The 21,749-nt window shown below is 40.7% G+C and overlaps 1 protein-coding gene across 2 annotated transcripts in view; it reads right to left on the bottom strand.

Moving 5' to 3' along the window:
- The window catches only part of bcl11ba (BCL11 transcription factor B a), a 46,126-nt gene that overhangs the window by 19,446 nt on the left and 4,931 nt on the right, over positions 1-21,749 (bottom strand). For both annotated transcript variants that reach the window (XM_084014030.1, XM_084014029.1), the window contains exon 2: positions 14,537-15,013. In XM_084014030.1, coding sequence (XP_083870156.1) covers positions 14,537-15,013 — 477 coding nt within the window. The remainder of the gene's footprint in view (positions 1-14,536; positions 15,014-21,749) is intronic.

Raw genomic sequence — 21,749 nt, forward strand, 5'->3', positions numbered from 1 at the left:
CTCCTCTGGTTTTACCGGATCGCCACCAAGAATGTCTCTCACACCAAATAAATAGATGTCTATGAGTACTGAAGACAGCAGAATTTTCTAAATATTGGGTGGATGGAGAAGCCAGTGAAAGTTTGTCAGGCTGCAGCGGTGAAGCCGTGGTGCTCAAAGGTTTTAAGAGGTGGTTAAGGGCTTTACGCAGGATTTCAAGAGGCAGGAAAGGCTACAGCTTTGTTGTGAGGATGCTAAAGGAGGTGGAAAGGGATGCTTGAAACACAAGTGACTTTCCAACACGGCAAAGGGGTTTAAATGAGATACAGGGTGGTACTGCATCCTTCATTATGGGTTTTAAGCTTAAAAAAAGGTTTTAACACTAACTGAAATGAAGAAATTACATTTGAACCCTTTTAGATTACATCACATCCCCATATTATTCACCTACTTAACAATATATGCGTGTATTTGTGTTTCAATATCAAAATCCAATATCCCTTTCTTCATGGAAAACAAAATGTGACATATGCTTACATCACTACCGCTAGCACGCTAGCTGGCTCTGTTTGTTTTGGATCTCGCAACGGAAGTGAGGGCAACCAGAATCGCTGATACAACCTTTAAGGTATTTTTAGGGGTTTTAAAGGATGGGAGCTTATATGTAATACCAAAACATCTGCCGTTCCCATGACATGACACAAACAGGAGGGGTTTAAATTGCTGTTGTGTCATAAGCTTTGATTGTGAGTCGTCCTTCCTCGAGTGCTGTTAGTATGGGAAACCGGGGAGATTTAAACCCTCCTAAACAAGCGGATCAACATGTATTTGTCAGGCTATGCCACCCTCGGCTGCATGCACCTACACACACACATGCACATGTGTGCGACAAGGCTGTAAATATTTTCAGCGAAGTTGCTAAAGCTCAGTGTCCCACCTTCGCCGCGGACACACAAAAGCCCTCAGTCCCTTGTAATTGAGGTTTAAATCCTTTCCTAACATCCCTCCATCCCTCACTCTTCACCAAACATGGATTGCGCCGTCACAGGGCCCCTAATCCTTCCCAGTTTAACCAAGTGAGAAATTAGCTTTTGTTAAGTGGTGATTTGGCCGGTGCTAAACGCCAACAGCCCATTGTAGAGGAGAGGGGCAGTAATGAGTCCCCCCAACGCAGCAAAACACTGTGGTAATCCCATCCTGTCCGTGCGGCCAAGCTATTGTGCACTGACAATATTGTCAAGTTATTTTTAGTCAAGTGCTACGTCCCCGTCTGTTTCGTCCAAAGAGGTTTTGGAAGCATTGACATTACTGTACGAACTAGCTATTTCTAAAGGTGGAGCGTGTGTTTCGCAGAATCAAATCTTGTATGCAGACTTGTAGTGAGAGCCACCAGTGTCTGGTTGATAGATGACACGAGGAACGGCTGCATCCTTATAGATGGCAAAGGAGACAAGATAAAGCACAGCCTCATCTCTGAGAATCAGCAGGGAAACCGCAGAAAATCCCAGCGACATGGAGCACAATTCAGGAGTTAATTCAGAAAAGTCAGGGAGTTATGCTGGAAGGCACCAGATAATCCCAGTTGATAAAAAAGGGGAAAAAGAGCTGCTACAGATTATTGGTGATGACCAGCATGCCGAACATTTTTACAGCCAATCCCAGGCCAGATGACTGTCAGGTTTATTCCCCGACTGTGGGTGGAAGATACTACAGTTGTACTGAATGTGACACGGGAGCTTGATGTCTTCATGTGGAGCACTGCAAACCTAATGCATACATGTAGTCATGTTTGCACACAAGAAAATTCATGTTTAAATTTTTGTCTCCATCTTTGATGCTGAATGTTTGTTGCTGCACTGCTGGATATACTGAATCTCCTTTAATTTATTCCATTCGAAGTGGAACTTCAAAATAATAAAATAAGATTATATATGGGTCATCTTGTGTGGTATGTATCAGAGAAACATGCATGCATTTTGTGAACATCCATTTGTGTGAAAACCAAACCAATAATCTTGAATAAGATGATCAGAAATCAGTTGTCCAAGTCCAGAAACCATTCAACATACACACGTTACAAATTTGCTTCAATAAAAATTGCAGTGTACACAAACCGACAAGAACATGCAGAACATATAGGTTGGCACACAGAAAACACTGTCTGACACACACACACACACACACACACACACACACACACACACACACACACACACACACAGCAGAAGCAGGACTAGTTTCTCTGTAAACACACAAACCCACAGCCTACATAGCGTACAGAGCCATTCAGACTGACTGAGTACGGGGCACAGCCTTTCCTGGAGGGACTGTGTACTGAAATATCATCAGCAGTGAGTCTCAATGAATGCTGAGGGAAGTGTAGCTCTGCATCCAGCCATTGTCACCTCCACAAAGTGCCCCAATCAGCCTTTCTCCTCTCTATTCACTTTCACACACTACCTGCCTGACAACAGCTCCTGGCTCAGGGACACAATTGGAAACAAACTACACCTCGCAATTTATCGCCTGATCTGATATCTTGGAGTCACAAAAGCCAATATGAAAGCCTCTCCCATCGACAGAGGGATTATTCAACCTATAGTTTATTCAGAGATTACACTTCCATCACAGCAATCATTACGCCTCTGATGGCGCTTCACATCAGGTTTAGGTAAAGTGATTTTTAGGTGTTCACGGTTCCCCATCCTACATAGAGAGCAAAGTGAAAACTGCAATAAGAACAACAGCAAGTCAACTTTGGCTTTATGTAACACAAAATCCAACTGACATGTGATATAATACCTTACTGAATATCAACAGGATGTCGTTGGACAATAAAATTAGAAGCAAGTGTGGGTGTCGTGGCAGTTTGTGAATAGTCACAAAGTCCAATCTATTGTTTCATGTACAGGGATACAGATTGTCAATGTTTTGCTTGGCTCACAACACAAAAACAATGCCAATGGAAAGTTAATCAGAATCCTTTCATAGTGGACACAAAAAGTAAATGGATCCATGGGACAATGCAACGTCCAGACCTCGTCACCTAGTATAAAATATTGAGAAAGACTACTTATGGTGGGGGAGTGGATGAGGTTTAGTAAAAACACTAAACACTTAAACACTTAAAATGACTATGAACCTGAAGAAGAGAAAAAAAAGCAACAAAACTACTGTTCTAACGGGACACTAACATCAGTCTCCTTGGTGAAAGTCCTGTGTTTTTCACCCATGCAACCCAGACTTCCTCCCTATGCATTCTTCCATGGACTCATTTGACAATAATTTGGAATAGATTGACAGCAAACATAATCCACAACAGAATTTACAATGTAGTTTTGTTTTTGTTTTCAGCAACATTACTAAAATGACTGTACTTAGAGAACAGTGCAGTCAAAGAGTTGCTTAAAGGAGATAAGAAAGGAAACATTGAAGCACCTTCCCTTACTATTTAGAGAATTCCCCCAGCTCTTATCATGACAGACACTTATATAAGTCTGGCTCATTTCACTCAGTTACCTTTCAAAGCAAAAAACAACACTGGACGTTGGCTCCTACATGGCCCAAATCAAAAGAAAAAAAGAAAAAATGAGAATTTCCCTAGGGCTGCACGGTGGTGTAGTGGGTAGCACTATCGCCTCACAGCGAGAGGATCCCGGGATCGATTCCCGGGTCGGCCCAGGCTCCTTCTGTGTGGAGTTTTCATGTTCTCCCCGTGTAAGTGTGGGTTCTCTCCGGGTTTTCCGGCTTCCTCCCACAGTCCAAAGACATGCAGGATGGGGATAGGTTAATTGATGACTCTAAATTGCCCGTAGGTGTGAATGTGAGCATGAATGGTTGTTTGTCTCTACATGTTGGCCCTGCAATAGACTGGCGACCTGTCCAGGGTGTACCCTGCCTTCGCCCAATGACAGCTGGGATCGGCTCCAGCCCCCCCCCCCCCCCCCCCCCCATGACCCTGAATACAGGATAAGTGGTAGACGATGGATGGATGGAACAATTTCCCTATTTTTGTAAAAACATTTAACCAACTGACTACCACAGACCATTAATAAGTTAACAAACTAGAAAGGTGGTTAGTACGAGCAGCAAGAGATTAACGGCTGATCTTATTTAAAAACCACAGACAGAACATAAACAGAAAAGACTCTCTGAGTGACAGGTGATCGGTTGGGCATGAAGAGCAGAACAGAAATCTCTCATGGGCTCTCACCACTAAAAAGGTGGAGAGAAAACAAACAAACAAAGAAGAATCGTCATTTGTTCATCACCATTAAAAAAATCTTTACCCATGACTGCCTGTGATTCATGTCCATCCTGTTGGAAATATCTTGGCGTTGGCTGGCGCCCCGGACTCTCCACGCTGCTAATAGCTTCTGGCTTTAATTCTGTCATTGCATTCGAATGAATCAGAGACCACCAAGATAAATACACACATTTTCTCTCCTTTTCACCAGAGCACTCCGTTTCGCTGTAGATTTCTTTTCACATTTGGAGAAAAATACACATGATACATACATTCAAAAACTGTGTGCCAAACCACAAGCAAAAAAGCCAACGAAAATGTCATGAATAAAAAGCCCGAACTCCGGAGGGACCATGAAGAAACTCTAACTGGTTTTTAGCAGGAGGTTTGTTTAACCTGATCGTCCCTGTGGGGAATTCAAATGAGCTGTTCCTTGAGGGAAAAGCTTTAAATAAACGAAAAGCTTCTAAAATCAACCTTCGCTCACTAAGATGCCATTTTCATCAAAGGGAAGCAGATTTTTCCAAAGCTATTAAAAACTAAGCAGAAAAGTAGACGTCATGTCTCAGTAGCTGCTGAACCAAGTGGTTCTCAAAGTGGGGTTCAGGGCCCTCTGAGGGTGACACATCACAGGTGGCTCTATTTAGGGTGGTGTTTTATAAAAAAAAAAGTCCAAGAAATCTGCTACGGCACCATTTTCCACCACAATGCTAACACAGCAAAATATGCTCATGGCATTTTGTGAAACAGTCACGAAATAGAAATCGTGTGGTTTGTGGACATGGACACGACTTTTTCATTTTTCATGTTGCTCAGCACGACTTTTAAACTAATCTATTTCATTTGGAAGTATCTTCGTGCCTGAACCGCGTTTTCTTTTCTGCCATTCTGAATGATATTACGCTACAAAACCAACATTTGGTCGAGACAACAAAACCTCTTAGTAAGGTTTAAGAAAATATCACAGTTGGACTAAAAATCTATATGTGAAACAAAACCTGCGTAGTTTTAAGCAACAAAACCGTTTAGACAACGAAACGTCTTAGTTCGATTTCAACAACAAAGGCACTGATAGATTGCATTTTGGGACTATTTCACAAACTGCTGTTGATTGTGTTGAACACACACAATAACAACAACAATGACGACAACAAAAAGTAGGCATGTCCAAGAGGAAAACATGCTTATAAGAAGCAAAATTAATTCATAAAATGCTGTGAATATTATCCAATTTTGTCAAAGCCGGCAGTTTGCGAAGCGACAGTCTCAACTGTTTGAAATGAAAAACTGAGAATTAACAATAGATTCACAAATGGCTGGCAGCCAGCTTCTGTGAGTGTGTGTGTGAATGTGTGTGTGTGTGTGTTTATTGAAAAGCCTCATTTTACTCTCAACAATTACATGAGATTTTATAAAAGCAATGACACCCCTCCCCCCCATCTCCACAACCCCATCTTCATCATCTGTACCCTGTCTTCATCCTCCTTCACACACACACACACACACACACACGGACCCTCCTCCACCAATCTCATCCCTGACGCCAGGACATCAATTTTCGCAAGTCGCCGAAAATTACCATGCATGAATGCAAAAAAGGCTGATCAGGAGTAATTAACACGGCTTCATATGCAAATTTTATTAATGCAGAACTACAAAGTCATTATGCAAATGAGGGTTTCATCCAGCCTCTTGACAAATACTCGCAGCTCCAGCCATCTAGCAGCCGGGATGGAAGACGAGTCTGCTCACTCAGTTTTGACTGGAGGGATGCCTGTGCATTTCAAGTCTAGTTAGCGGATTAGCACTGGTTAGCGCTGGTGGCTAGCTGCGTCAATGTGTGTGCGTGTGCATACATGGACTAGTCTGTGTGTGTAAACTGTGTGATTAGAGAAGTGGCTAATGGCTGCGCGGCAGAGTAATGAACCTGAGATCCAGGGGATGGAGGGACGGGGACGGGGGGGGGGGGGGGGTCGATATGAATATGCATGATGCTCACTGGCTTTGATGATTAAAGACAATTTTAATATTTAAATGAGTGCATGCAAAGTGATTAACGTGGCAGAGAGAGGCGACGAGGCGAAAATTGCAAAAAGGGATTTTGAAAATGCTAAGGAGCGCATAAGATGCCGATTTGCCTTTGTATGCTCTATTAATGGCAAAAACTCTCGCCTCTCCGTGTGTCTATGTATGTCTTTCCATCCCGGGCATTCTGTGTCTTTTCCAGCCTTCATTTCTCAGCTCTTTTGCTCTCTGTGTCTGGTTTGCATCCAATATTTGGGATTTACAGAGGAAAGGTAGAAGAAATGGACGGAGGGAGGAGAGGAAAGGAGAATGCACACACACTCAAATTCACATTCAAATGCATGCAGAGCATGTCTGGATATCAGAAGGAAGAATGCGTTGAGGCTAAACGTATTCAAGACCAATGCTGGGCAGTGAAGGAATAGTAACGTGTTATATGATGATTACATTAAGTAGCAACACAGTCTCACAGCACTTCGTCATGAAAGTTTACACGGACACGAATTGTAGATTTTTTTTTTCATGACGCTCAGCACAACTTTCAAATGAATGTATTTCAATTGTAAATATCTCTCGGTTTTCAGTCGGGACATTAAGCCACAAAATGAACATTAGGTTCAAGCAACAAAACCTACATCGGGCTTCTGGTGTGAAGCTGTTAACAAAGTTAGCTTCCATAATTCAAGTAAACTTTACAGCTAATCTTAAAGTAATCTTAGTCACTAATTGCACTGGTAGCATTGTGGCGACAGTAGCGAAGCCACAGTAGCAATCTGTCACAAGGTAGCCACGCCCCCTAGTATATCCTGTTTAGTGATTGAGACCATAAACACATGTTTACAATGTTTACTGAGATAATACATCAAGTGAGAAGTAGGACCATTTTCTCATAGACTTCCATGCAATCAGACTTCCTTTTGCAACAAGAGATAATGCAACTTTAAAGGGAAAGTGTGTAACGTTTTAGGTAATTTATTAGTTAAAATCAATATCTTTATTCATAAATATGTCCTCAAAAGTGTATAATTACTTATGCCAATAATTGGATTAATCTTCATAAGCGAAGAATTTCTTATCTGTATTAACATTGGACAGTAAGTCCTTGGTACATAGCGGCTACCGTAGTTGCAACAAAGCGATGCGCTAGAGAGCACTATTCGTTTGAATGTAAAATACAATTACACCACTATATGGGAGAAATTCCTACACACTGTCTCTTTAAGGCACTTCAGCTTGGCTTCACTTTTCAGAAGCAGAGGTTGTTGCCTGAACTAAAACTATACTTCTAAAAATACATTAACAGATCTTTTTTTGTCATTTAACAGTAAAAGCCATAGATCTCAACTGTTAAACAAAGTGCCTGAATACAATTCTAAAGATCAGCAAGTGTAGTTTCCTCATGGCTTGATGTGTGTGCTCGTGTCTGTCCGCATCTTTCATGCCTATTAAAATGCATCAGGACTGTAGTGTGTGTGTGTGAACATACAGCCAAGCTAGCCAAATCACAAAGGATAGGAAGGGTGAGAGAGAGAGAGAGAGAGAGAGAGAGAGAGAGAGAGAGAGAGAGAGAGAGAGCAGCGATACAAACCAGGGTAATTACCACTTCAAAAAGGCCGGTGCTCCATCCAAGAGGCCTCCCAGCTTTATTGAAACAACGCAAAATAAAAAAAACAAGAGCAGCAGGCGGCATAATGCCTCTAAAGTACAGACCGTTATAACACGCACACACAAACACTCAACCAGCTTTGTTAAGTCTTTGTGGACTTACATTTTGAAGATAAATACGCATATGGCAAATATTTTAGGGACACACCACTGTGCTCAATTTATTGAAGGTGTGTGTGTGTGTGTGAGGGGGGTATCCATGTTCATAATCTTTACATAAGAGTTAAATATGCCATTTCTTTCATAATGTGTAGATTTTCTTGTGTCTTACTCTTCATATCGCACATCCTGTTTGAAAGCATTTATTTTAATTATTCTGTCTAATCGACTTAAAGTTTGTGTGTGTGTGTGTGTGTGTGTGTGTGTCTGTGTGTGATGATGTGTCCTTGCCTCGGTGTGTACAACAAACTATCAATGTGTGAATTACTCAGAGAATGAACTGGAAAAAAAAAAGTAAAAAAAATAAAATAAAAACTCAACAGAAGAAACAGTTGTTACAGTGTGTTTACAAGGATTTTTCGCACAGCAGTATTGCATACAAAGTCAGTGCATAGACATGAATTGGCACCAAGCCGCATGAATGACACGTAACATGTCTCACATTCTCTCTCTCTCTCTCTCTCTCTCTCTCTCTCTCTCTCTCTCTCTCTCTCTCTCTCTCACACACACACACACACACCCTCCGTATCCTTTGTGATTTGGCTAGTTTGGCTGTTTGCTCACACACACACACACACACACACAGACACACGCACACACACACTACAGTCCTGATGCATTTTAATAGGCATGAAAGATTTTAGAGTATAGTATAGTTTTAGAGTATTTTTTAGTTTTAGAGTTGAATACAGCTTGGAGAAATTCACCGAGCACCTCTGGATGATGTGATGATGTTTCCCGGTGTATCTGGGACTTCACAACATGTAGCAGCAATAGTGGTTATTTCAGCCATGATTGCTGAAACCTAGTTGGCGTATACATGGAGGTAAGCCCCGCCTCCTCTCTGGCACATCTAAAGCTAGTGATGCAAATCCTGAAACTCTTGCGAGTAACATTCGGTGATCATCGAGGTAAAGCTAGATACAGCTGGCTCCACACGCACACACACACACACACATACACACACACACACACACACACACCGCCTGTCAAATGGCTCTGTCAGATTAAAATGGTGTCATCATATTTGAGCTTGTCAAAACTACACGCCCCTTTATGCATGTGTGTGTGTTCCTCTCCACTCCAACTACACTTGGTTCAACGTCTGAATTAAACCCTTGTTGACAGGCTTTAAGGGCTGCACAGCTCCGTGTCAGGTGGTGTTAAACACTCCTCGCTGATACGTGTGCCCTACGTGGATGTGTGTGTGTGCCTTAAAGTAGAAATGATACGTTTCCATCTCTTTTCCCTCATCCAAACTGTCAGGGTTTCCCCTCCCTCAAGGTCTATTTCACCTGAATTAAGGCTGCATGACCAGAAGGTTGCCTGTTCAAATCCCCAGACCCAAAAACCAGGTGCACTTGAGCAAACTGGTCAAACTGGTTGATATTAGTGACGGTAGCTATTTATGTTAGATGAGGAACATGAGACTCTGGTTGCTTCGCTAAATGATAACATCTCTCGACAGTTTAACTATGAATCAAACGTTCTGCTACTGACTACAATACACTGTTCTCCCACTTGATACCAGTTTACATGGATGTAATTCGGTCCGACATCATGTTTTTTGAAAGCTGGCTGAGCAGTGTTTGTAGCATGAAGGGGAACCAGTGAAGAAATTCCTTGTGATGTGGACGAGGTGATGGTGTCACACCAGAACAGAAAGGGGAATCCATTGGAGAGGAGGGGAGGATGATACCAGGAGCTGGATTGAGGTCCAGGTGGATGTTTGCATACTCTTTTCCCCAGATATGGATTTGTGAGATGAAAGCTAGCCTGAAGGGAGGGTGTTATTTGTCATAAGATGGTGCTTTCAGATATTCTCTATGTTCCCTCCCTTGGCAAGACACAGTGGCCCACTGACAGCTATCATTTATGTCCAGGAGAGCTGAGCAAAATCCCACATGTTGTAGCACTTTTAACCACAGTCGAAAATATTAGATAAACTAGTAAAATGGTAACAAAACCACTGGTTCATACAGGACATGAACTGTACAGTGCCTGCAGTTTTCAGCCAACCCTCTCTCTGACAATATCACATTCCCATACAACTCAACTGTAATCTCAATTACGTTTCCAGGGAAACAGATTTTTTTTATATCCAAATGGTCGCACTTTGAAACGTGTGGAAAACTACATGAAGTTATGTTTTGACAAAAAAACAACTTGGTTACATTTAGTACAAATATGGTTTGGATTAAAACTACTTAAAGAAACAACAAAACAATATGGTTACTGTATGTTTAGGTACCAAAAGTATTTGGTTCAAACGGGACACTAAAATCAGTTTCCGGGTGAAAGTCCTGTTTTTTTTTTACCCGTCCACCACACAGACCTCCTCCCTACGTGGACTCCTGAGGTCTTGTGATACTACTCAGTGATATGTCAAGAGAAATCGGAATCCATGACAGAATATGTTTCCTTCTAAACTTATTACACAATGTAGTTTCCTGTAGTTTGTTTAGGAACATAAGGAGAGCAGTTGAATTATACTGTATAAAGGGCACTAATTTTAATCATTCACTGTATGTCTTTACCCAATAGTAAAACATTTCTCTAAATCACAGTGTCAAACCGCCATGTGTGTGTGGATATGTGTGTGAATAATATTGGCGAACAAAAGGAAGTGAACAGCTAGAGAATAAAGGAGTAGTGTGACGTGCTGGGAGCCAGTTCCCAAGCAGCGTCACCAGTTGTGTGTTCTGAGCTGACACTCAAACTCCCTGGTGACTTTTCCTTCGCTCCTTCTCTCTTCCTTCTTTCCTCCCTCTTTCAATGAAAGTTGTAAAAATCTATTAGAGGAAAAGCTCGGTCTGACTTACAAAGAGAAAATTTCACCTGCAATACTTCAATTCCCTGTTGACTGTGAGCAGGGCTGAGCATGTTCTCACCAAATTAAATTCCAGCTCCATTAATAAACCCCCCTGTCCTCTCCTCATGTTAATAAGGTGCTAGTTGGCCATATTTCATGTGGAAATTGTGAAATACCGAGGGTAATTTTGAAACATAAAAATGTTATTGCAGCAATATAGTTTACAGTTGCCGCAGTGCACGTCCAATTGAGCCGCTAATATGTTTTTGCTTTTAATGTGAAAATTATTGCACGTTCTGTTATGAGGAAATATTATGCAATTACAATTTCGAGTCTTCTATCGCTGCACATGTGGAGTTGATTTGCCAGGAGGACTACAGTTAGATATATTGCAAGCAAGCAAGCGTTTAAAGGGGGGGAGGGTTTGGGGGGGTGCACAGCTCTGCAGACAATCTGGGCTTGTGTAAGAGGTATTTGCAACCCTCCAACCGCTCAGATTCAAGTTTTAAATGTAAAATTGTAGTGCAGTTGCAGACCTAAGTGCCATGCTTTCAGAGATTCAGGTGGTGATGTCTGCAGCAGCAGAGTTGGAACAGCCTGGTAAAATATTGATGAAGTTCAGGCCCACATACAGTGTTTTACAGTGCTGGCCAAACTGCAGGCTGACAAGGCCAGAGGAGCGCCAACGCTCTAAATAGGGAAAGTTGACAATTGAGTTTTTTTCTTTAGCCAAGTGAAAGGCAAACTATTTGTGGTCTTCCTCTTACTGATTGGTTGAGATGGGTATGTCAGGCATACATTTTTATTTATTTGTCAAAAAATAAATTATATTACACATTCATTAAATGTGAAATTATTCACTCTTTAGACAGTGTCACTGCGCAGAAACTTCCCCAATGCTTATATCCCTTTGTTTATAAGTGTCTTGTACCGTTACTGGCATACTTGGTCAGGACTCTCACCTTTGTGACTTAAAACAAAAGTTGCGATTTGGGCTGAAATTTCTTTAGTTTATTACTGAACATAATTTTTAGTGATTTGAAACAATGAAACATGATAAATAAGATGGTCGTTAATCATAAGATCTCCCTGAATAAATAAGAATAAATACATTTTAAAATCAGGCTCTACCTTTTTTCCTTCTATTTTTCATTTGTCTACCATGATAATGAGCGAGACAGATTTTTCAAATTCACTCATGATGAAATTTAAGATTATCCCAATAACGATCCCTGGGAATGAGATTCGGCTGTTCTGTACTTTAAATGTATTTAATTTCCTCTTAGCTATCTTTTTTCATTAAACCTGGGATTAGTGTTTCTTCATCTTTGAATCCTTTCTCAGTCATCTAAGTATAGCAGGATAGCTAGAAGTAGTGAGTCAAAGCAGGCAATTGATTTATTATGTCTACATTTTGTATTTTTACTCCTTCTGCAAGCTCTCAAGCTCTCACTGACCCTTGTCGATCTAAAATAAAGACAGATTCAGCAACTGCATAGCATATTTCTCGCATTAAAATGTTTTCAGAAACACTTTTCGGTGAACTATTGTCATAAAATAAGAGAAAGTTTCCAAACGAGCCGCCATGTTGGTCGGTTTGAATTCCGGGAGCAGACAGGATAGCTGTGAAAGCGATCGTCCAATCAGGTGCAGCCATGAAGTGTGCGCATGATTGTATGAAGGAGAGCGCCTGTCAATCATCCTCCTAGTGGCAGCCCACCAAGCGTCGCCCTGCGTGGTTGACTCCGCCGTCGGTGTGTGAATGTGTGCGTGAATGGGTGAATGTCAGTCATTACTGTAAAGCGCTTTGGATAAAAGAGCTATATAAATGAGGACCATTTAATATGGGCTATTTTATAGGTTCAAATAGACACAAAATCTCGTTTTTATTCATTCTACTGGTAGTCCGTTTTGTCTCCAGCTTAGCAGGTCTTTTAATACTGGTAACTTTGTGTTCGGTTGTTGTTGTTATTGTGTTTTTGTTCAAAGGACTTTAAGTTTTGTATAACTACAAATAACTAATGTTAGGGAAATCTGTTAATGTTTTGTTACGCGTTTCTGAAATTTTATATATATATATATATCGGCCGATATACTGGAATATCGGATTTTTAAATCAACAAACATTTGTATCGGTATCAGACTTTAAAATCCTTTATCGGTCGGGCTCTAGTTTGATTTGTGTTCAGACTGCTATTCGGACAACAAAAATGGAAAGGCCCTAAATGCCACATGCTTGCAAACTGTTTTGTGATTGTTCAGAATTTTGTTGGGTGTTTGAATTTCCTAAAACATCAGGGAGTAGTATACATGATTACATTTTTGTTAACCCCCCCCCCCCCAAAAAAAAAATAAAAAAAATTATCATTTTCGACAGTGTGTATACACAATGCTGGCTTCATGATGACCGCTAGCTAAACCTGAGCTAAACCCTGGATGTAAACGAGAGGTAAAAGTAATGCATTAACTGTTGCCAGAATGGCCGTTCAACTCTGATTTAATGTATTTTTTCATTGATCTAAAACAGTAGACATGTTCTAATAACTTGCCATTCCAGGATCGAACCATATGGCGGCCATCTTACCTGGTTCTAGTTTTAAACTTGCTGTAATTGGAACCTATGTGGAAAGAGCCTTATGTTGTCTTCATCCTTGTTTTTTTTCTCCCAACACACCAATACTGTTTTCGAGGTAATGAGCGTAAGACAACTGTCTACCTTTGAGTGAATTTGTTGATTATAGCCCCAAGAGAACAATATCATAATTGTTGAACAGCCAAAACGTCCTTCCCATTAATATGACGTAATGTCGCATCTACTGTTTTCTAAAACTATCAAACTATAGTAGCCTAGTATTCTTTTTCAAAGAGCTTCAGTCTTTCTTAAGTTGGTATTGGCCGTTGCCTTGTGAGTCATTTTAGCACCTGCTGGTCGTTGGCGAGTACCTGCTGTCGTTCTGGTTCTACAAGCAGTGACCTCCAAGAAGTCAGGATGACTGAGAGGAGTTCTGGAATATTCTGCTCTTCCCCTCTGGCTTCCTTTGAGCGCCTTGACTGGGTTGAGAGATAACTGCTGGTAGTCTTCCCCCTGCAGCTGCTCTCCTGCTAAACTGCTTCTTTACCCCTCTGAATGGGGGAGAAACTAGCCTCTTTTTAATCCCTCATTCTCTGTTTTCTTTCCCTCCTCCTTCTCCTCTCATCACATTTTTTTCTTCCTCCTTTGCTTATTTGAATTTTAATGAGCTTTTCACCTTTTTAAGCAGATGGCTTAGGCTGGATTTCTCCACGAAAGTCGGGGTGAGTCTCTCTGTCACGTTTTGCACAATTTGTTTCAACTAGCCGAGTCCTTGAGGGGGTTTAGGGCTTTGAGTGGGTAATGTGTCTGTCTCTCCCCTCTTTCTCTGCACTCCCTCACTCTGTTGTCCTCTCCCCCTCTAATGAAATGAACAACTCTCTCTCTCTCTCTCTCTCTCTCTCTCTCTCTCTCTCTCTCTCTCTCTCTCTCTTGCTTGAAAGGATGGGGTACGTCTCAACAGGATACCTCCAATAAAGGTAATTTATGTATGTGTGGTTACATATTTGGTCAAAAATAAAAAGTTGTATGTATTTAGGGTGAACTATTTCTTTCAAGGGTGTGTGTTCCTCATGATTACCTGCTGGTGTGTTCTCCTGCTTGGGGCAAATTCCTTTGATGGGTGTCCTCCCTCTCCTCTCACCTCTTCCCATCTCATCCTCCTCCTCTGGTGTCACCTGGATGCCTATCTCCACCGGCTCCACCACCTTCCTGAGCTCCCCCCGCTGTGCATGGTGATGAAGGCTCTGCAGAGTCGGACTACCTCCTCCTCCTCCCTGGTCGCTCATTTTGTCATAGCAGCCATTAGGAATCAGCGGCGTTTGGCATTGCTTCTTTTTGTGCTCAATGAAGAGGAGGATGTCGCCCAGCGGGAAGGTCATTTGGCACTGGCCACAGGTCAGCAGGTCGTGGTCGGCGTGGAGGCCGGGTGGCAGGGCGTGGACCAGACTGGCGTCGAGCGGGTGGGGAGGAAGGCCGAGCGGGTGAGAGGGCAGGCGGAGGGGATGGAGGGATAGAGAGTCGGAGAGCAGGCTGCCATCTGGGAGCTCTATCTCCGCTATACAGAAAAACAGAAGAGACATTTCACATCTGGACGTTAGCAAACTGGATTAAAACTGGCTTAAAACAGAGCAATGTGAGCCCATCATTACAGGTCTCTGTATCTTCCAACTCACTCATCCATGTGTCCCAGGACAATTTATATTAATTAATTAATTGTTGTTGATATTGCTGTAAAAATACAGGGAATTCTTCAGGTTTACTTTATACCGCTTCACTGGTCAATATGGTACACATGAGAATGAACCATCCACTCTGACCATCCTGCTATGTTGATTTTAATGAGAATGTCCCTTCTATGCCAATTTTCTTTCTATAGTTTAAGCCTTTATGAGCAGGCTATAAATCATGGTTTGGATTATACCTTGAAGGAACCAAAGTGAAGGACTGAGGAGGTCTGGAAGAGGACGGAGAGAATAAGTGACCCCAGAGGGAAACAGGAAAAGACATCATCATCAACAACAACAACAACAACAACTTTCTGTAATACAAGATGATCTATGAGCAGCAGGTTGGCCATTTGTCTCAGTCTTCACATTAAAAATGCAAACAGATTTGGGATGTAGATGAGGATTCCAGATGGAGCAGCCCACCTCACCATATACCTACTTTAGGTCTGCTTTGAAAACCCTCTGCTTTCACACTACACATATGGCAGCCATTCCTCTATACCTTACAAATGTACAGTGGTCTTTTATGTGAAAATGGTGGAGCAACAACTACTTTGGACAGATGCAAAAGAAAATGACACAATATTACAATTTCACATGATGGGCTATTTCATATTTTCCACAGTTTATTAACTGATAAACCGCTAAGGCCCATACCTATTCTCCTCAGCTCTCTGCTATACTGCTCAACTCCCCCATTTGTATGCATTGTCAATTTGGGTAGCTATGTTTGCCGGATTTTACCACATTTTCCTGCTGCTTTCATGTTTGGTAATCCTCTCATAAAGATGCTTGAACACTTGCTCTTGTCCTCACCAACTCACATGGGAATCGAAAAAGAACCACTTAACATTAAATCTGATTATTTTAACAGTGGTTTGGTTTAAAACAACATCGAGTGGGCACACAGGGGTTAAATCTCATCAACGTTCTGCTGTAGAAGATAATCCACATCGTTCATGGTGACCACAGTTAAAATGTTCTTTAAAATAAATATTTACTTCTGCCAACTAGGAGCAAATGATGACGACAACACTGCCAGTCAAAGTCCGACAGGCAACAATTAGCCCCACTTGGCTTCAAATCCGCCTAATCTTCAATCTGCTATGGGTACATATTGTTGTTTTCATACACTCAGGGGCTACCCCCACATAAAACACAATTTTAAAAACTAGCCAGTTATCTGTAATTATGAAATATAACATATATAATGTGTACTGTAGTATAATAGAGAATGTTTATGTTATGTAAGAATCATCAATTCTCAGTTATTCATTACCACTTAAACCACACTTTTGTTACTGCTGCCAGCATGCATATCAATGGTTACTGACCCTTTTGGGTTTTGACCCCTTAAAGGACCATACCAGTCTAATTCTGACTTCACTTAATTAGCAGAGGATTCTTCTGTCTTCAACACATCTTGTGTCCATCAGTGTATACTTTAGGAGAGCTCAGCCTGCCTGTTTAAACCGCTGTATGTAAAAACACTACAAGACTGTGAAGTTGCTGGGTTTATGTAATTCAATTCAATTCATTTGATATCACGTATTGATATCAAATCACCTCTCTAAGCAGGTTCTGGGTTCACTTGTTTTGAATGTCCTGCTGCTTCTAGTTTACTTAAGTGGCCCGGGTGGAGCTAGCCGGTAATATCGAGTTCAAGAGTCTCAATAAGAAGCACCCTCTCTCAGCACAAGGAACACATGTTCTCTTTGCTGCATCCCATTGACCAAAAGTCCTCTGGCTGCTTCTGATTGGACTTTGTAACCAGGTAGCAGCGAGATAAAGGAGCTTGTGTGAGATGCACTCAATGTTGGATTATGATCCACAATTCAATGTAGAGAAGAAGATACTGGTGAGAGAACAACTTCACAACATGTGCCAGTATGAATATGAGGAAGACGCACTGCGACTGTTGAGCCGTGTCAGTACGAGCTTGCAATTCACACAAGCCCTTGCACCCTTTCCACTTGCATTGTTTTCCTTCTGAGTGACATTTGTGTCCCTGTACATGAATCCAATAGATTGCATTTCGTGATTATTTCACGAGTGGCTGTGAGACTGTGTTGTGTGACTGCATATAGCAGGTTAAAGCTTTCGTTTGGATCTGAACAATTCAACCACACTTTCCCAGTTTTTCCACTTTTCCCCCCAAAAAAAGGTTGGTAAAATGTCTCAAAATAAATTTAACAAACACAGTGTGTACCAGAAATGTATACACATGTATACACACCTTTGGTTGAATATTTCTATGCTATAATTATTTATTTTTGTTGCTACGGTGACAGGAAGCAAGTGTGTGAGCAGGTGTACAGTATGTGAGCTCTGTCAGCCCACATTTCCACAGACCAACCTCACCACTCCGTCCGCATATGTTGCATGTTTGTACTGCATGATTCGTGTGTTGTAAAATGTTTGTGTGTGTGTGTGTGTGTGTGTGTGTGTGTGTGTGTGTGTGTGTGTGTGTGTGTGTGTGTGTGTGTGTGTGTGTGTGTGTGTGTGTGTGTGTGTGCGTGAGTGTGTTTGTGGCTGCAGCCATCTGTCCTCCACTACTGAAATGAACAGTGATGCACAGAGAATGTATTTCTCCAGTAATAAACATTAGAGAGAATAAAGCCAGTGAGCTGACCTGGAACAAACATACTCCACTGTTACATTGACCCCTGCAAAAACTTCATCACAGAGATGAATGATTATCATAATATGATAACAGAAAAGACTCAAATACACAGCTGACTTTCTGTGTGTGAAGATTTACTGATCAACTACGACAGGGTCTGATCCTTTTGAAATGACAGGCAAGATCACGATAAAACAAACACTCACAATAAGTTGATCATGGTGAGTTTCTATTATCTGCATAAACATAAATATCCCACTAACAACATGAAAATGTTGTCTATCTTGTTATCACGATAGACAAATAGAACCTGATTTTAAAAATACCGGATACAAAATTCTGATTGTTTTTCACAAAGAAGAAATGATGTGCAAGAAAAATATTTCTTTCTTAACAAAATATGAAGTGATTCCAGTATTTTTCAGTGCCATTTTAAGAGTTTTAAGCATATGTTGATGATGATCAGGATAATATTGTGAATTTAAACTATGGTTGCAGGATAATCGTGAGGTGAAATTTTTATTTTGTCCCATGCATCAGAAAATCTGCTGCTGAAAATATTAATCATTTTATCATTTGTAATGCACAATTTCATTCTTACATACCGACATAATCATGTAATCTGTCTGCACTATTTCTTTACAGTTTACAGAACACTTGACTTGGATATTGCATTTAATTTCTGATTTTTTCTAATGTTATTTCTCTTACTTCTTTGATCCTAGCTTTCTATTTCAGTTAAGTACTTTTAATTCTGAGAGATGCACAAGAACAGAGTCATTGCTTGTATGTGTAAAGCTTATTCTGATATAAATATACCTATATGATCACAGCCAGTTCCAGGAGGGTTTTTGGTTTTGCGTTTGTGGTTCCTTCTCCAATAATTACTGCATGCCACTGATGTCGACGGCGTGTGTGTATGCAAATGACAGATGTAACGGAGGAAGCGTCACTTTGGCCTGATTTACCTAATAAGGCTCGGGTGAGTCAGGCGAGAGCACTAATAGGATTTCAGTTAACAAGGGCTGAAGAAGAACAAAAAAAAAATCAAAGGAAACGAAACGTCTAAAAATGAATATCTCAAAAATAACGGTATCTGCAGTCCAACAAGCATTAGGAGAGCTTGAATATGGAGTTTGGCTCACGTTGCGGCCATAACACCGCTGCTTTGAATTCTCATCGTCAGGGAGAAGTTTCAGAGGTTCAGCTTCCTCTCTTTACCGCCTATCACTGTAAATGTGCTGTTAATCCATCTAGACCCGTCACGCTCCCACAACACCGCCACATCATATTCACACACACAAATGGGGTAGCATATTAGCAGCAATCTGCTTCTCAAATATTTGTTTCCCCGCTCTTCAACCGAATTTTTAATGATCCAACTTTTTTTCTTTTACGAGCATTGAAAACCTTTGACTGATGGAAGACGGTAAATTCAAAACGAGAACGGCTCTGCCAGTTAAGGATAAAAGACGTGATGAAAACTATAAAAACGGACTGGTAGGGTTTAGTTTTTTTTACCGTTTCCTCGACTCGACACATTTACACATGCAACGGATTGGAATCAAGATTAAATGTATGTGGGTGAGACTGCACAGCACACACACACGACAATCATCACACACTCTCAGCAAGCACACGCATCACAGTCATTAGTCGCCCACGAAGCAATAGCCACACATTTCACAGAGAAACGGATGGTTCCGTATGCACGAAAACACACTTGTCAGCGCACCAACAATTGTGTCACTATCACTATCATCAGTCTCAACACCCAAAATCCGCAGGTGAAAACCAAATATTACTTTTATTTTTTAGAATTTTAAGTTTTTGTTTTTTATTTGGTTTCTAAAATCATCCAAATGTTTTAAAAATAAAAGCAGATTGTAGAGCTGATCAGTGGCAGCATAAACACTACTGCAAAGTGAAAACTCAAACAGTTTGAAACTGTACATACATGATGTATCCTATGGAAATAAATGTATTGATATTATATCAATATTGTGATATCTGAATGTACTGTCTTAGAATTTGATCATTGTACTTAGGCATGGGACAACAAGATAGTTGTAGTTCCCGATATCTTGATAATCATCAAAATATGCTTTAAAATGGCACTGGTACATACTGAAATCCCTTTCCATTTAGTTAAGAAACAAGCTTTTTTATTGGGTCACAGATAAGATACGCATCTTTTTTTAGTGAACATCCTTTTTCAGTAAAAAAATAATAATAATCTTAATTACAAACAATTAAGATAATCATAAATCATAAGGAGTTTTTTATTGCATAATACAATCCTACATCCTCCCGTCCCTAGTCATAATGTCGTAACATGGTGTTCCTGTTTTTAAATGCTGCATTACAGTAAAGTGATGTCATTTTCTGAACTAAGTTTTCTAGCTGCTGTATTATTTGGTTTAATCATTTTATCAACATTACTGATGATTATTTAAAAATCTAATTTTGTAAATATTTTTGTAAAAGCACCAACCCTGCATCCTTATCATGATTTTTTTTTTTTTTTTTTTTTAAGTGTGCAGGAAACTCAAACTGATCCGCAACCACAGAGTGAAGACGGAGCTTCAGAACACTCTCAGTAACAATGTTCGCTGTCTGAACAGGAAGTCATACAAAGTCAGTTTTGAAAAACTTGTTAGGAGTAAAAGATTACAAGGTACTGAGTTGTGTTTAGTCATTATTTAGGCAGTCACTGTGTGTTCCCTTTTTAAAAATGAAACTGAACAGGTTTTACTAAAATGAGTTACTTTTGATACCCAGTCTAGGCGTTCCGGATGTCGGCGTTTAAGGTGTAATGGCAACATCAAGACTTTGAGTCTTTGTAAATGTTTCCTTGTTATTTCTTTACACCTATATATTCTTTACACCTAATGCCTGAAAGTATAAAGTTTCACAGCAGATACATCACGACGACTACAGTCAGAGTATTTCTGGAGTAGAACAATTAAGTAGAGCAATTAAAAGCAGTAATGTTTGGGAATTAATGTTTCGCCGCTACGACTCGCAGCCTATTTTCAGATTTGACCTGATTTCAGATGAAAATCTGTTTACCTCAAAGCTAATTCACGTTCATCACAAGGTAAATCCCCCGCTGTGGTCCTGGTCTGGATCACGACCTCAACGAGACGTGGATCTCTTCAGACGAAAACGTGCAAATAATTCCAAAAGATGAGTTTCAGTCTGAATGTGGTGTTAGTTGCACTAATATGACAACATAGAGAGTGACAGACAGTTCATACAAGCAAAGGGAGTGAATGTTTGAGTGAGCACAGAGCCACCTGCCCGGGAGGTGCTGTGGAAGGAATGAAGCGCTCCTCAGAAACACAGCACAAAAAGCTGCAGAGCAACTGTTGTCCTCCATCCCCAACAATAAAAGCGTACAATTCCTTTCAGATGACTATGAAATGAATGAATTGTATTTTAAGAAGTTTTTCATATATTAGGATTTTGCTCAGTAATAAACAGTATGTAAAACGCTGATTTATTTTTAGATAATTTAAAGAGTTAATATATTGCACTTCAGCACACAAAACACTGTCAAAGCAGTTTAAAAAACTAAAAGGAAAACTGAGATAACTTTCTGATTATGAAACAAATACCAGATAACAAAAATAAAGCAAAATAAACACGAAAAACGAAAGAAAGATAAAGATTAGCTCAAAATAAAGGAAATATGTAGTATGATCCATATCTAGAACCTTCCTATGTTAACACACACACACACACACACATACAGAGCGTGCAGGTGTTGACAGTTAAGAGGTGAATGTGGTCTTTCAGCGCGGATGTTGTCTGATTAACACGCACACACACACACACACACACACACACACACACACACACACACACTCTCTCATTGGCGGAGCCAGCGCAGCAATGACAGCCTGAGAGCTCCCCCTAGCAGGAAGACAGGGAGAGAC

The sequence above is a fragment of the Eutrigla gurnardus genome, assembly GCF_963514095.1.
Source record: "Eutrigla gurnardus genome assembly, chromosome: 7".
In the NCBI taxonomy this organism is placed as follows: Eukaryota; Metazoa; Chordata; class Actinopteri; order Perciformes; family Triglidae; genus Eutrigla; species Eutrigla gurnardus.